The sequence below is a fragment of the Manihot esculenta genome, chromosome 14, assembly GCF_001659605.2.
Source record: "Manihot esculenta cultivar AM560-2 chromosome 14, M.esculenta_v8, whole genome shotgun sequence".
Taxonomy (NCBI): Eukaryota; Viridiplantae; Streptophyta; class Magnoliopsida; order Malpighiales; family Euphorbiaceae; genus Manihot; species Manihot esculenta.
Genome location: NC_035174.2, coordinates 5,543,045 through 5,558,095, shown reverse-complemented (window position 1 = coordinate 5,558,095; position 15,051 = coordinate 5,543,045). Strand labels below are relative to the sequence as shown.

The 15,051-nt window shown below is 33.8% G+C and overlaps 2 protein-coding genes across 2 annotated transcripts; both read left to right on the top strand.

Annotated features, from left to right (window-relative positions):
* Positions 1-1,300: 1,300 nt before the first annotated feature.
* Positions 1,301-9,756, top strand: LOC110599996 (protein EXECUTER 2, chloroplastic). The gene is made up of 11 exons (XM_021736656.2): positions 1,301-1,740; positions 2,368-2,484; positions 2,569-2,634; positions 3,223-3,329; positions 3,403-3,484; positions 4,272-4,967; positions 5,383-5,509; positions 5,643-5,806; positions 5,891-5,965; positions 9,146-9,238; positions 9,369-9,756. The coding sequence occupies exons 1-11, from the start codon at positions 1,384-1,386 to the stop codon at positions 9,468-9,470; spliced, it is 1,986 nt and encodes a 661-aa protein (XP_021592348.1). The 5' UTR covers positions 1,301-1,383; the 3' UTR covers positions 9,471-9,756.
* A 1,129-nt stretch (positions 9,757-10,885) lies between these two features.
* Positions 10,886-13,668, top strand: LOC110600000 (CASP-like protein 4A3). The gene is made up of 3 exons (XM_021736665.2): positions 10,886-11,842; positions 12,541-12,676; positions 13,288-13,668. Exons 1-3 carry the CDS (start codon positions 11,271-11,273, stop codon positions 13,480-13,482), a joined length of 903 nt encoding a protein of 300 aa, XP_021592357.1. The 5' UTR covers positions 10,886-11,270; the 3' UTR covers positions 13,483-13,668.
* The last annotated feature ends 1,383 nt before the right edge of the window (positions 13,669-15,051 follow it).

Sequence of the window (15,051 nt, the reverse complement as noted above, 5' to 3'; positions counted from 1 at the left end):
GTAAGATTTGCTGTTATAGTCGGGGCAAGAGAGATTTTGGAGTCTGCATTGAGAAATATCATTTATGTGGCATTTTGCAGGAGTGAAGAAATTGATTGAAGGATCGGTGGTTGCTACTAGTATTGTCTGCCGTCCAGCTCTCAGTATCGCAGAGGATCAGTGATGACCTGGTATTTATTCATAGACCACTAAGAGGGTGGTCCGAAAGGTCTCCGGCAATGGTAGCCACGGAATCAACATTGTTCTACGATTAGTGGAAAGCCCATTAATAATATAAAATCCACATGTTTTTTATATATGAGATTTTAATTTTTATGGTGTTAGAAGGGAGTCATCATTGCTTTTAAAAAAAAAAAAGAAGTCCGTCATCAAAACCAAAATGAGGCAGTTTAGAGAGCTGAGACGTTGCAAATCAAAATAACAAACATATGGTGTCCGTTTAATAAGTTTTGGCCGCTCATTTTAGTTCTGTGAAAAAAGAATCAACCATCCATTCTTTTGCACTTGCAAGTTTGACTCTTTTAGATTTCGGCCCTCAGACTTTCCATTCAAATTATGGTTCTTTAACAATGGGATTGAGAATTCACTTTATCCTTCAGACTTTCATACTGCTCTAGGCTGATAAAGACATGCTTTAATTTTTAGAATAGGTTAAAAAATGTAATTTATACATTTAAAAAATTTTATTTATTTAAACTATCATTCTCTATTTATATTGTCATTAAAAAATAAAATAATTCATATTCTTAAACTATTATTAAATGTGATGAATTTTCTTGTCTCAATATATATTAGATAGTGATGATAAATAAAGAAATAAAGAAATTATTTTTTTAAATGAAAGTGAGATATAATTTATTAAAGTTTTATTTTAAAAAAATGAAAGTATATTAATTATAGATTACTCAAAAATATTTTACAATATAAGTCTTGCAAAGAAAATTGAATTATATAGCTGCAACATTGCTACTAAAAAAATTACAATAAGATAATCAGGTCAGAATAGGTCCATCAATTGAAAACAGTCCAAAAGAAAAAGCTAATTGGAAACCGAGTCTGTTTATTTCAATTAAATTCTGATTTATACTAGTATTTAATTAGTTCTATTATAATTAATGCAAATTGAATTTTTTTTTTTTAATTTTTATCTTAAAGTAATTTAATTTAGGGTTTAAGATCGACTGCTGGTCGGGTTCTGACTGCAGCGACTTGTATAAAAAATTAATAAAATAAAATTAGGCAACTGGATATTCTTCCACTTGGCCACTGGAAAGTTTTATCCTCCGAATATAATATATATATTTTTCCTCAATCAGAAAAGCCACTCTTCCTCAAACCACTCTTACCATACCAGACTGAGAAACCCTTTGGCTGGAGAGAAGGATGACAGCGCCAAATATGTGGGGAATGGGGCAAGCTGCCTCCACTTTGCCCCACCTCACTTCCTTTTGTTGCTTAGATTTCTCAGCCAAGAAATCCAACAATTTCAGCTTTGTTTACGGTTGGGGCTTCACTCCTCTTCTCGATTATCGCACTAATAAGAACAAGATGCCTTCTTTCTTTTCAAATAAGAACCGCGTGAACTCTAACTTCCATTGCTGCAGTTGTAGTAACACTAACAACAACGCTAACAATAACATTAGTGGTTCTGCCAGTTCTTCCTTGGACTGGGATTGGAATAGATGGAGTCGCCATTTCTCTGAGATTGAACAAGCTGAGAGTTTTGCCTCTGTACTCAAGGTATCTATTTTTGTTTTGTTTTTTTATTTGAATTGTTTCTTTTAATTATGTGTTCTCTTTACTCTTTTTTTTTTTTTTCCCTCCTTCTCCTGGGAATATTCTTCATCCAGACAGAAATTGGGATATAATTTCTTCCTTTTTGCCGGTTTATTATTATTTCTTTTAGCCAAAGAGAAATTTGGCTTTTCCTACTGCTATGCAATTGCCTGAATATTATCGCCTATACATGGAAGTTTCAAGTTTTATTATTACTGTTATTCTTTTAAAGAAGAGGGAGGCTTAGTAGTAAGTTTTATATGGTTTGACCTTTAACGCCTAAAGAAAATGAAAGGGTTTTGATTATCTGCGGTTGAAAAGTACATATCTTCGTTGAGTCAATATCAGTGTAATTTATCCACTTTGACTGACCATATATTTCAGTATATTTTGAAACCTGCAAATTAATTAGCTTTTGACAATTTCAGTACTTGTTTCAGTCGAACAACTAAACAAGAATTATACCTGCTTAAGGAATCGTGAATATTAGATTTTATCATTGAGGTCAATTTATCTTAGCTAAGTTCAAGAGCAAGTTGCATAACCTATTGTGTTGCATTTTCTTTTTTACTAATGAAATGCTGATTACAGTTCCAACTTGAAGATGCAATTGAGAACGAAGATTTCCAAGAAGCTGCAAAATTGAAAACGGCCATTGCAGAAGCTACTTCCAGGGATAATGTTGCTGAAATCATGTCTGAGTTGCAGGTTAGAGTGCCTAAAAGTGTGATCTAGAAATTTGTTTAAGTCCTCCTTGTACTTGCATGAATCTGACCTTTGTTTAATCTGCAGAATGCAATAGATGAAGAACGGTACCATGATGCTTCAAGATTGTGTAAATATACTGGCAGTGGATTGGTAATCAGCTCAGCTCTTAGTCGCTATGATCTTATTTTTCCATTTAACTGTTACCTTCTTTGAAGTTTCTTGATTTGCTTTCTTGGCCAGTAAGGCAGAAAGTCAAAGATCAAATATATAGCACAGGATGAATAAGCCCCACAATTGAGATTAGAGTTGCAGGTTTGATAAGGTTTTGTGATTCCAATTTGGCCCACAACTTGACTCCTTTTTCAATAGGCACAACTTTTCTTTATATTTATGTTTAACCAATAACTAAGAAGTTCTTTTTGTGAGCTTCCAGTGCATATCAACTGTTTTTTGCCCAGCATTCTTGCCAATAAACTATTTTTCTATATGGTTAAAGCATGTATTGTGCAACTTGACCTCTATTCAATTGACACAGAAAGTGGAAACTTGTTGGATTAGCATAGAAGTTACTTTGAATTTTCTTGCACTTTTACCAAAACTTAAGGAAACCATGATTATTGCTGGTAGTATTACTGATACACTTGTATAAGTTCATTCAAAAGATTATTATACCAAAAATGCACTACTTTATTCTAGGTTTTGAAGTTCTGATCAAATTTTTTATTTTTCTGTTAACAGGTAGGGTGGTGGGTGGGCTACTCAACAGATTCTGATGATCCCTTTGGTAGACTGGTAAGAATAACTCCTGGAGTGGGCAGGTTTATTGGCAGGAGTTACAGTCCAAGGTGAGAGAATCTTCATGGCCTTTTATTGTTGACCGATTCAGTGGCAAGTGATGATAAATACTGTTTGCTGCAGGCAGTTGGTTACTGCATCTCCTGGAACTCCGTTGTTTGAAATTTTTGTGGTTAAAGATGCAGAAGAAAGATATGTTATGCAGGTAAGCCTCAAACACTTTTTAGGTTGTAGCTCATTTAAGTTTTCCTGTTATGACGTACAAAGGAAATTCATGAGGGTTGAAGGACAAAGTTAGGTAGATTTCAGATTATGCATTTAATTTGTCTTGGTTGGTACATTTGTGTGATTGATTTAACTCATATTCATTTTATTTAGGACCATATAGTTTTAGTTTAATATCTGCCCTCAGTTTGGAGAATGTCTTCCAATATTTATTATGATGCGATTAATTCATTTGTATGTTAAATTGTTAATTGAGGGCTTTTTTAGTCAGTTCTTATTACTCTGTTTCCTTTCCTTCTTTTTCTTGTTTCTTGCTACCAACACTCTAAAGCAGAAAGTAGAAATCACTTCTAGAGTTTTGCATAGCACCTTTTTTCTTTTTGTTGACTTGTAACAGTGGGTATGTACAGAAGAACAGCTAGCGTTCAACCAATTATAGACAAGCAACCAACATCCACTCTGCACCTGTCCTTTCCCCATGTTGGATGTATATGTGTACACACATTTGAAATACTTCTGTTGTCAATCAATGAGTGCATATAAACATAATATGAAATTCACAAAGCATATAGTGAGAATTTCCAGCTGCAAAGATCTGATCGGGTTCTAATATTATTAACTTTAGATATAATATTTTTTCTGACCGTTCTTAGTCCCCCTTCCTTGTAGCATCACTCGAGGATTTTCTTTTCTAGAATTTCTGTTCCTCCCAAATTTTCTATTGTTATGTGAGTTGTTTTAATGTTGCTTCTGTTGACACTTGACAGGTTGTATATCTGCGGCGAGCTAAAGGAGTTTCTACAAACTCCACAGGTTCACCTTCTACTGGTAAAAGTCCATCTGCTGCTGAAGTTGAGAGGGCTTCTGCGATAGATGTCCAGAGAAATGAAGTCAAGGCAGAGAAAAGTGAGGAGAAAGGCATAAATATTGAGGGGGCAACTGAGGAAGGGATAAAAAGTGTGATAAACTTTCTGAAAGATAAGATTCCAGGACTGAAAATAAAAGTCATGAACGTTAATGCTACTGAGGAAGTGATAGAGGATAACGATCCAGTGAAGCAACTGATGCAAGAAGATGAAGAGAAGACAACTTCTATTGAGAATTCAGAAGATGAAACTGGTAAGTTGGAAGAGATTCAGCCTGATGGAGTTTCCCTAGAAGGCGGTAGTGATCCCTCAGAAGATGCAAAAGATTTAGATATGAAGCTTTTTATTGGTGGAGTTGTGCATAATGATGAGGACAGTCCTAATAAGGATGAGTACGTGCGTTTGCCAGCCCATCTTAATGATATGGAGAGAGATTCTTTTGTACTGCATATTCCTGAGAAAAGTCTAGATTATGACAGTAAAGAAAGCAAAGCATCCAGGATAAAGGTTGCAGCTATAGCAGCTAAAGGTGTTTCTGAGCTGATGCCTCCAGACGTTGCAAAGGCATTTTGGAGTGCTGATAAAGTTTCTTCAAAGGTAGGTGTGTGTGTGTTTGATTTTTTTTGACAAAGATACATCAAAGATGAAAGTTTAATTTAGTGTCAGTGCGCCATATTCAGGAAGTCGATTTAATTTATTTTTCATCTCCCATTTAATATTTTAGAACACACTTCAAATGGAATATGGTTATTGTCAGACCCCTTATTTTCATTTATGATGTCCAACTGGAAAAACTACCATGTCATTTAATTTCTTAGTTTCTTAGGGGATGAAATTTAAACTTGTTTGGTTTATAATCAAAATCTGGTGACTAAGTGTATGTTAACATCTTTACCGCGGTTGGTCACTGTTCAAACTTTGGTCCCTGAAAGTTGGGCATGCCTTCCTGCTACTTTTTTTCAAGTATATGTTTCTCTCACCAACAAGTTGCTTAATCATTTATTTATGTCAGGTTTCAAAAGATGTGCGTGAAATTGTCAAACTTGCTGTTAGTCAAGCTCAGAAGCAAAGCCGATTATCCAAGTATACAAATTTCAGTAGAATTATCACATCCAACAATAATTTTGATCCATTTGATGGTCAGTCAGTTTACAGTTCTTTCCCACTTTCCTAGATATACTCTGACCCTCACGTTCATTGTGCATTGGTTTATCCCTGATGTAATTGGATAGAAGATATAATATTGATGGTATAACGTGCTGGTTGGTGTAGGCCTGTATGTTGGTGCTTTTGGCCCTTATGGGACAGAGGTAGTACAATTGAGGCGTAAATTTGGTCATTGGAATGGTGTGGATGACAAGTCCTCAGATGTGGAGTTCTTCGAGTATGTAGAGGCGGTGAAACTAACAGGGGATCTCAATGTTCCTTCTGGCCAGGTCTGCATCATACAAATTTGTGCTGCTCACTTAAATTGTTCATGAAGTGATTCATATAAACAAATATAACATTGTGATATTTAGGTAACATTTCGTGCCAAAATTGGGAGAGGAAGTCGCACTTCTAACCGTGGAATGTATCCAGATGAATTAGGAGTGGTAACTATACTTTTCACATGCATCATGCTCTCTCTCTCTCTCTCTCTGTGTGTGTGTGTGTGTGTGTGTGTCAACTATTGTGTTTGTTTTTTTTTTCATAGTGACCTGGTCTCTTGCTCTTCTTGTGCTAAAACTTCCACAGATAATAGGCCTTGTGCTAATAAAGTAGTTACATAAACAAGTAGTTCCTTGTGAAAATCTCCACCTTGACTGGATAACTCTCATGAAAAACTACCAGAAAACTTCAAATCACCTCTAAGAAATCTTACAACTCTTACAAAGTGGATACAAATGTGATTCACTTTCTGTGAATATAATCATAAACTCAGCCAGGGGATCTTTTGTTTGTCTCTGTGTTTTTCTGTATTCAGCTTTTTGCTTTTTAACCATAATTTACTGTGAATTTGCATTTATGCTTGCTCAGAAACGTGAACGAAGCAAATAAGGCATGAAATTCGACCTCATATTCCTAGTCACATGTGCTATGCATACGAGGGCTTTTTGCAAAATAAAGTGAAAAAAATAATATATTTCTTAAATCTTGGTTTGCGAAAAAATATTTCTCAGATCAGGGTGGATCAGGGATCTAAAGTGCGGTAGGCTCTTCCGCACTTATAAAATTCGGTAAAGAGCCGTTGAACCAAAATTAAAATTTTTTTAAATAAAAAAAATTCTACCGCACTTCAAAATTGCGGTAAAATTGTATTTAAATTTATTTTAAAAAATTAGAATTCTACCGCAAACTAAAAATGCGGTAGAATGTATCAATTTCTCAATTTACGTATTACCGCACTTTTAAAGTGCGGTAATACATAGAGTTTGTTTAATTTATTTAATATATATTATATTAATTTTATTTATTTATTTATATATAAAATTTATAGATAATTATAAAAATTATATTAATATTAATTATTTAATATAATTAAAATTTAATATAATAATGATCATTTAATATAATTAAAATTTAATATAATAATGATCATATATAAATTTATTTTAATAATTAAAATTATATATATAACATTATAATTATATTTATTTAAATATAATATCATAATTATATTTATTTTAAAAATATCACATATTTTATATTTATTTATAGAATTTATTATTTTTATTAGAATTATATTTTATATTTATTTATTAAAATTATATTTGTACAATACATATCATCCGGGCAGTAGTACTCCACTTTTGCATATGATAATATCTATTTACCATTGCATTATACTGCAACACAAAATTCGAGTTCGGTGGCTCCTGATCTTAATATTAATCCTGCTACTACTGAAGGTGAGAGTACAAGTAGTGATCGCCGGCCATATAGAACTCGACATCTACATGAACGAAGAGGACGTCAATGTGGCCCGTGCCACATTTAGAATGTCATTAGCATTATTTTTTTTATTTTATCATTTGTAATTATATTGTTTTTATTTTTATTACATTCCACAATTTTAATTATTTATATGTATTTTTTTAAATTTTTATAATTCTTAAATATTTTATTTATTTATTTATAAATATAATTCTAATAAAAATAATAAATTCTATAAATAAATATAAAATATATGATATTATTTTTAAAATAAATATAATTATGATATTATATTTAAATAAATATAATTATAATGTTATATATATATAATTTTAATTATTAAAATAAATTTATATATGATCATTATTATATTAAATTTTAATTATATTAAATAATTAATATTAATATAATTTTTATAATTATCTATAAATTTCATATATAAATAAATAAATAAAATTAATATAAGGGAAAATTACTTTGTAGTCCCTCAGGTTTAACGTAATTAACACTTCTGTCCCTCTATTTTGGCGACCCAACACTTAAGTCCCTCACTTTCTCTTCCGTCCAATTTCGCAGTCCTTCCGTTCAAAATAGCCGTTTGGGACACGTGAATTGACAAAATTAATCCTCTTCTTCTTCTTCTTCTTCTTCTTCTTCTTCTTCTTCTTCCTCCTACCCAGCAACTTTTTCTTCTTCTTCTTCTTCCTCCTACCCAGCAAATCTTTCTTCTTCTTCTTCTTCTTCTTCTTCTTCTTCTTCTTTCTTCTTCTTCTTCTTCTTCTTCTTCCTCCTACCCAGCAACTTTTTCTTCTTCTTCTTCTTCTTCTTCTTCTTCTTCTTCTTCTTCTTCTTCCTACCCAGCAACTTCTTCTTCTTCTTCTTCTTCTTCTTCTTCTTCTTCTTCTTCTTCTTCTTTCTTCTTCTTCTTCTTCTTCTTCTTATTCCTCCTACCCAGCAACTTTTTCTTCTTCTTCTTCTTCCTCCTACCCAGCAAATCTTTCTTCTTCTTCTTCTTCTTCTTCTTCTTCCTACCCAGCAACTTTTTCTTCTTCTTCCTACCCAGCAACTTCTTCTTCTTCTTCTTCTTCTTCTTCTTCTTCTTCTTCTTCTTCTTCAACGGGAGAAAGCATGAAAGAGAAAAAAAAAAAGGAATTTCACATTAAGAGAAGGGTATTTTTGGAAAAAATTATCACCTCTCACTTTTGACTCTTTGACCAAACGGTTTAAATGAACGGAAGGACTGCGAAATTGGACGAAAGAGAAAGTGAGGGACTTAAGTGTTGGGTCGCCAAAATAGAGGGACGGAAGTGTTAATTACGTTAAACCTGAGGGACTAAAAAGTAATTTTCCCTTAATATAATATATATTAAACAAATTAAACAAACCCTACGTATTACCGCACTTTTTAAAGTGCGGTAATACGTAAATTGAGAAATTGATACATTCTACCGCACTTGTAGTTTGCGGTAGAATTTTAATATTTTAAGATAAATTTAAATATAATTCTACCGCACTTTTGAAGTACGGTAGAATTTTTTTTATTTAAAAAAATTTTAATTTTGGTTCAACGGCTCTTTACCGCATTTTATAAGTGCAGAAGAGTCTACCGCACTTATAAAGTGCGGTAGAGTTCTGATTCACCTTGATCTGGGAAATATTTTTTCACAAATCAGGATTTAAGAAATATATTATTTTTTTCACTTTATTTTGCAAAAAGCCCTGCATATGAATATGTTAGTTGTGCAAGTTTAGTTGCATTTGAGTTTTAAAATTACCTGTTGGCTGCATCATTTTGGTCACCTTATAACTTGTATCTTAAAGGTGCATGCAATGGTTTGTAAAAATGCTATTTTATCCAGGTTTCAAGTTACAAAGGTCAAGGAAGAATAGCAGAATTTGGGTTTCGAAATCCACAATGGGTTGATGGTGAACTTCTCCAACTCAATGGGAAGGTAACAAAATTTTTCAAGATGTCTGCTAGCATTTTTTTCCCCTTTTTCCTCCCCATATTCTAGCATTTCACTAAGTAGCTTATCATTTCATATTCCCAGGCTAAATTTATTTTTATTTTCATTTATTTAGGGCATTGGACCATATGTCAAAGGTGCAGATCTTGGTTTCCTTTATGTTATTCCCGAGCAAAGTTTCCTGGTGTTGTTTAGCCGGTTGAAACTACCAGACTAAGCCTCTTTTTGTATCCACTCCGACACAACTAGAGGTAAAGCATCTGATAGTGAGGAGAATACCTGTGTATATTGTGTGTTGAAAAATGCAGGTGTTTTATAGCACTTTCTAAGCCTTTGTATTTATAGTATTTTATTTTATTTTTATGGGAGGCATTTTTCCTTGTATGCCTGTCATAGTTTCATATAGAAATTCGTTACTTATGTTGTAATCTTCTTTGTTAATTAACCAAACTAATAAACATGATTTAGTGCATATGAAATGCTAGTCATCTGTTTTTTTCTTTTAGTTGTGGGAATGCTATCAGATTCCTGGTTACCCATCTTCTTCATGTGCTCATAATAATTTCTTGTCTTTGTAGCTTAATGCTTCCACCCACAATTGTAATGTCCATTATGTTTATGAGTTGCTATTTTAATGCGTTGCTTCCGCAATGTAAGCATACGTGGTAATTGAATGAGTATGAGACTTTTCTTACCAGATTATGTTTTACTGGTTTAGATGCTAGTGTGCATGATCATTGACTGCTGGATGGCATTGCCAATTTATGTTTAGGAAAAGAAATGGACATCACTATGTCACTATGCAATTCCTGGCTTAAAGGCTTTCTTTTCAGAGAAAAGTAGACACTTAAATTTCTGCTGGCGTCAAAAGTTCAAAAGCAAAAGACTTGCTGGCTGTTTCTTTTTGTTATTTAAGGCTACAATTAGCCAAAGCAGTGTAGCTGCGAAGCAAAAAAGAAAGCTACTTTATGCTTTTGAATTTCTTGTGCGTTATTAGGTATTATATCCACACAAAATCAAGGAGGGTATTGGCAATGAGCAGAGATAGAGAAGCCAGATCCCACTATTAGATGGGTGATAGGTTTCTTCTTCTTATGGACATCAAGCATTGTAAGGAATGCGATCGCACTAAGAAAAGATAAAAGTTGGGAGACAAATTTGTGCCTTGCTGCTTTTAGCCTTAAAAGAAACCCCACCCATAAAGAAATCCTAAATAATTTCGCTTTTGTTCACTGCAATTGCTTGCTCTAATTTGTTTTGTCTGTATTTCCTTTTGCTAGCTTAGCTTAAGCTTCACCCATAAAGAAATCCTAAATAATTTCGCTTTTGTTCACTGCAATTGCTTGCTTTAATTTGTTTTGTCTGTATTTCCTTTTGCTAGCTTAGCTTAAGCTTTATGGTGTTGTTAATCAAAAGTTTTGTTCTTTGATTTTGAATTTGTCCAACTCAATATTTCTTTATCAAAGTTTCTGTTAAATCGAAGTATCAGAGGAGAGAAGCATCTCAAATCTTCATATTATCCTCTCATTATTTTCAAATAAATAATAATAATAGTTTCTGTTTCTTTATTTTCACAGCAGAAAATAAAACAATGGCTTCTCCAGCTATTACAACATTGGACTTGCTAGATTTCACGCCCATTGCCTCAAATGCATATGGTCGCGTAGCAACATTCACATATCTCAACTAAAAAACAACATGATTTGCTCGAAATTCTCTCTCCCTCGTAGGCGTAGCGACCAAGAGCAAAAATCTTAAGCACCCACCATTGCATATTCATTCCATACTAGCCAATAAATACTGCCACGTTATGCAAAAAGGAGACATTTTTGTTCTCTTCTCCAATTAAAGGTGCGTTCATGTTAATTATGGTATACCCTTATACAGGAGAACATAACCCCCATGCCACGTGGATGAGGTCCTCAATTAAAAAATGAGTTAAAAGGTAGCCTCCCTCTGCCTTTCTTCTTCATACTGGCCCAAGTTCCCAAACTGAAAATTCCGCGAAATCATTTTCATGGAAACCAAATCCAAACCCAAACCCAAACTCCATGTCCCGAACACCATGAAACGATCACTGTCTTCCAATTCCGATTCTCACTCTTATTTTGAATCCCCCCACTCCCCCCTCCGGCTCAATTCGCCTCTCCCTTCTGATCAGGGCGACCCCCATGATGAGTCCCCTACCTTTGTCTCCCCGATGAACTCGCCGGGAAAGCTTCCACCGCTTGAAAACTCCATGGCCATCGTCGCTGTCGATAAGTTCACTCAGTACACTCCGCAGCCTTCCCCTTTTCCGCAGGAGAATGCTGCGTATTCTCAAGCTAAGGCTCAGCCACAGACTCATACTCCAGCGATGATGTTTAACAAGACGGTGAGAGAGGAGGGGCCGCCGGTCGTGGGAAAGGTGAGAACTGATGGAAGATCGGCAGCGGTGGAGTCGTGGAGAAGAAAGGATAGGAGGAAGGTTGCTGAGTTAGGGTTTAGAATTGCTGAGGTGGTCTTGTGCTTGATTTCGTTCTCGGTTATGGCCGCTGACAAGACTCAGGGGTGGAGTGGCGATTCCTATGATCGTTACAGAGAATACAGGTCTGTCCTCATTTGAAAAGCTTACATAAATGTACATGTTCTGTATGTCACTGATAATTGAACCGTAAAAATTGTCATTTTGGTGTTTGTTCACACAACATGAGATTCTTTAGTTGGTGAGATCTTCCATGGTTGTTTACGATGATGCTCCTATTTCCAAGTATAGTATTTAGTTCTCCAGTCATTTAGTTTTTTTTTTTTCTTTAAAAAAAGGTAAAAATAAAAATAAAAATAAAAACAAAAACAAAAACTTTAGCCTCTAATATAACAGGAAATTGAATAGAAAAATTCAGGAACGTACGTGGACAAGTTAATGTACATTGTTTTATGAAATAATACAATGATTTCAAAATTTTCTGGGAAAAAAAAAAATTCTTACTTGCAGTCACTGTCTACTTGTTTGGATGCCGTTTTTGATATTATTCCATTAATAATGATTGGTAGAGTGGTAATTGTCTCCCAAGGCCATAACTATGAATCGCAATGCTTAATTGTTCAAATTTTGGGCTATACTATATCTTTTTCTATGTACTGAAATTTAATTGAATTGGAGCGTGAGATCCCCACTTCCGCCACCAACCAAAAAAAAACATTATTTTGCTCCTCGTACCCTCTTTTATGTGTTATTTTGTTCTACTCCACTCCATGCTTCTTTCTTGAAGTGATTTGATTGTCTGATTGAACTCTTTTGATGACAGGTATTGCTTGTCTGTGAATGTTATTGCATTTGTATATTCGGGATTCCAAGCTTATGATATGAGCTATCATCTCGTTACGGGCAAACATGTGATGAGCCACCGTGTCCGCCGCCATTTCAATTTCTTAGTGGATCAGGCAGGTTACTTAAACTCACTACCTATTTGCTTTTCGTGCATTTTGTGTTAGTAATGTTGCTGGAGTCTGGGGATGCTCTGTTCAGTTCATGTCGTTGTCTCTTGATGTTGCTAGATGCTCTAGAGAAGCTTTTTGGAGAAATATGTCAATAACGGACTGTAACTTGTGATTATGTCTTACATGAAGTATGAGTTTAACGGCTCTAGTGCTAGGGTTCCACATGTAATTGGATAGGAATGTGTTGCTTCTTGTACTAGCTTAATGATCATCTAGAGTAAGATGAGCATCCATTTGACTATTTCAAGGTTTAGGCAATAACCCTTCATCTTATATGTAATAACTTTTTGAGTTGCTGCTACAAGTCCCCAATAATTTGGATGAGAGAACTTGAACAATGGTTTGCATGTGGAGCAGTGGTAAACGTCTTAAACTTTCAATTGAAACTTGTAGGTCTAAATTGTCAACCATTTTACTTGCCCTGTGACCAATTTCACAGGGAGGTACTGCAGTGGAAGGATATCTTTTAGGTTTATCACAATTGCATGCACAATAAACGATTTTACATTTTTCTATACCTAAAAGGAGACTTGCATTGTTGGTTCAACTGGCAGGTATTAGCATATCTTCTGGTTTCAGCTTCTTCATCAGCAGCCACCCGAGTTGATGACTGGCAATCTAACTGGGGCAAGGATGAGTTCACAGAAATGGCTAGTGCTTCAGTCACAATGGCCTTCCTGGCCTTTGTTGCCTTTGCTGTTAGCTCCCTTATTTCTGGTTACAACTTACACAACAATGGCTCAACTTAATGCAGAGATTTTCAGAGTGTATCTAATAATGTTGTGGGTAAGGAATTAAGCAAATTTTCAATGCAAATATTTTTTTTATGCTGTACAGAGACGGATAGGCAATTATTTTCAACCTTTTATTTTTTCCTCCTCTCTCTTCTCCTTTTCCGTTACGTTTAGGAATATAGTAAAATGAACATTTGGATCTTCTGATGTATATTTAACTAATTTACGCAGCCATTAATTAGACCCTTTAGCTGGTATAGTTTTTTGGTATTGCCCGACGGAATGAGCACGAGTAAGAATGATAAAAGTAGCTTAAAACTTTTCTGTAATCACCAACTGATTTAAATCGAACCTTTTTGGCTTTTATGGATGCCTTAGAAGTTATGTGCCCACTGTTACTTCCACTTGGAGTAAGATGGTAATCGAAATGATGCATTTGGTTTAGCTCTGTTTAAATTTTGTATAACTAGCCTAGCCTAGCCATGCATGCTTCAACCCGGATTCTACGTCAATCTCGATTCTGTAGAGCCTGTGACGACTGACGAGTATTCAAGCGCAACGCCTACTAATTTAATGTAGCCTTGTAAAAACGGTTTAGGGCTTCAGGCTATTTTCTTGATCGCCTGACCTGTTGAAGTCCATCAAGCTGGGCCAAGAGACAAGTTGAGGTTATTATCAGAAAATTAATATAAAACATGATGCATATCATCAATGGCAAGCTTATAGAAACTTAAAATGTATTGAAATAAAATTATTTTAAAAAAAATTGTTTGATAATTTTTTAAGGTTATTTTATTTTTCTAAATTCGAGATATAATTTTACATAATTATTTAAATTTTATTGAATAACAGTATACTGTAAATTGAGTATCAAGTTATTTATTGACATTCTAGCAAAACCCACCTACGGTTTACGTTTGGATGACATATTAAATAACCTAAATTAATAATCATAAATTCAATGGTGAAATCTCACATCAACTATTTAATAGAATAGATGTTTATGGATGATGTCCTAATCCAACAACTACTCATCCTTCCAATAAGCTCCAAGCTCCATGGTTTCCCCAAACATTATTCCACTCTACCGATTAGCCCAAAAATATATTTTGAATTTTATGCTTATCATCAGTTTTCTATGGTGAAATGCTTAAGTTAATCAAACGTCCATCAACATGATATTCTACAAATAGCTTAATTAATCACCAACTTCTTTTTTTTTTTTTTATTTTAAAAATATTCATAAATGCTGCATCATATCTGGACAAATAATAATCTAATATTATTACTATAAATAATTAAATTTATTTTAAAATTTAATTAATTATAAATTTATTTAATTTTTTTGCTCTTACTTATACTCAAAATTTCTTCTTGATTAAGTATTTCTAGCAGGAAAATACTTTCCACTTTTCAAAAACTTTATCCGAATTCTTTTATATAAAAAATAAAATTCTTTTTCATTTCAAAGACTTTATAGAAAATAATTTTAAAACTTAGAAATGTACATTTGTTAATATAAAATCTATTTTCATGTTTATAATTTACACAACGCTAATAAATTTTAACACTATTTAGTAATTG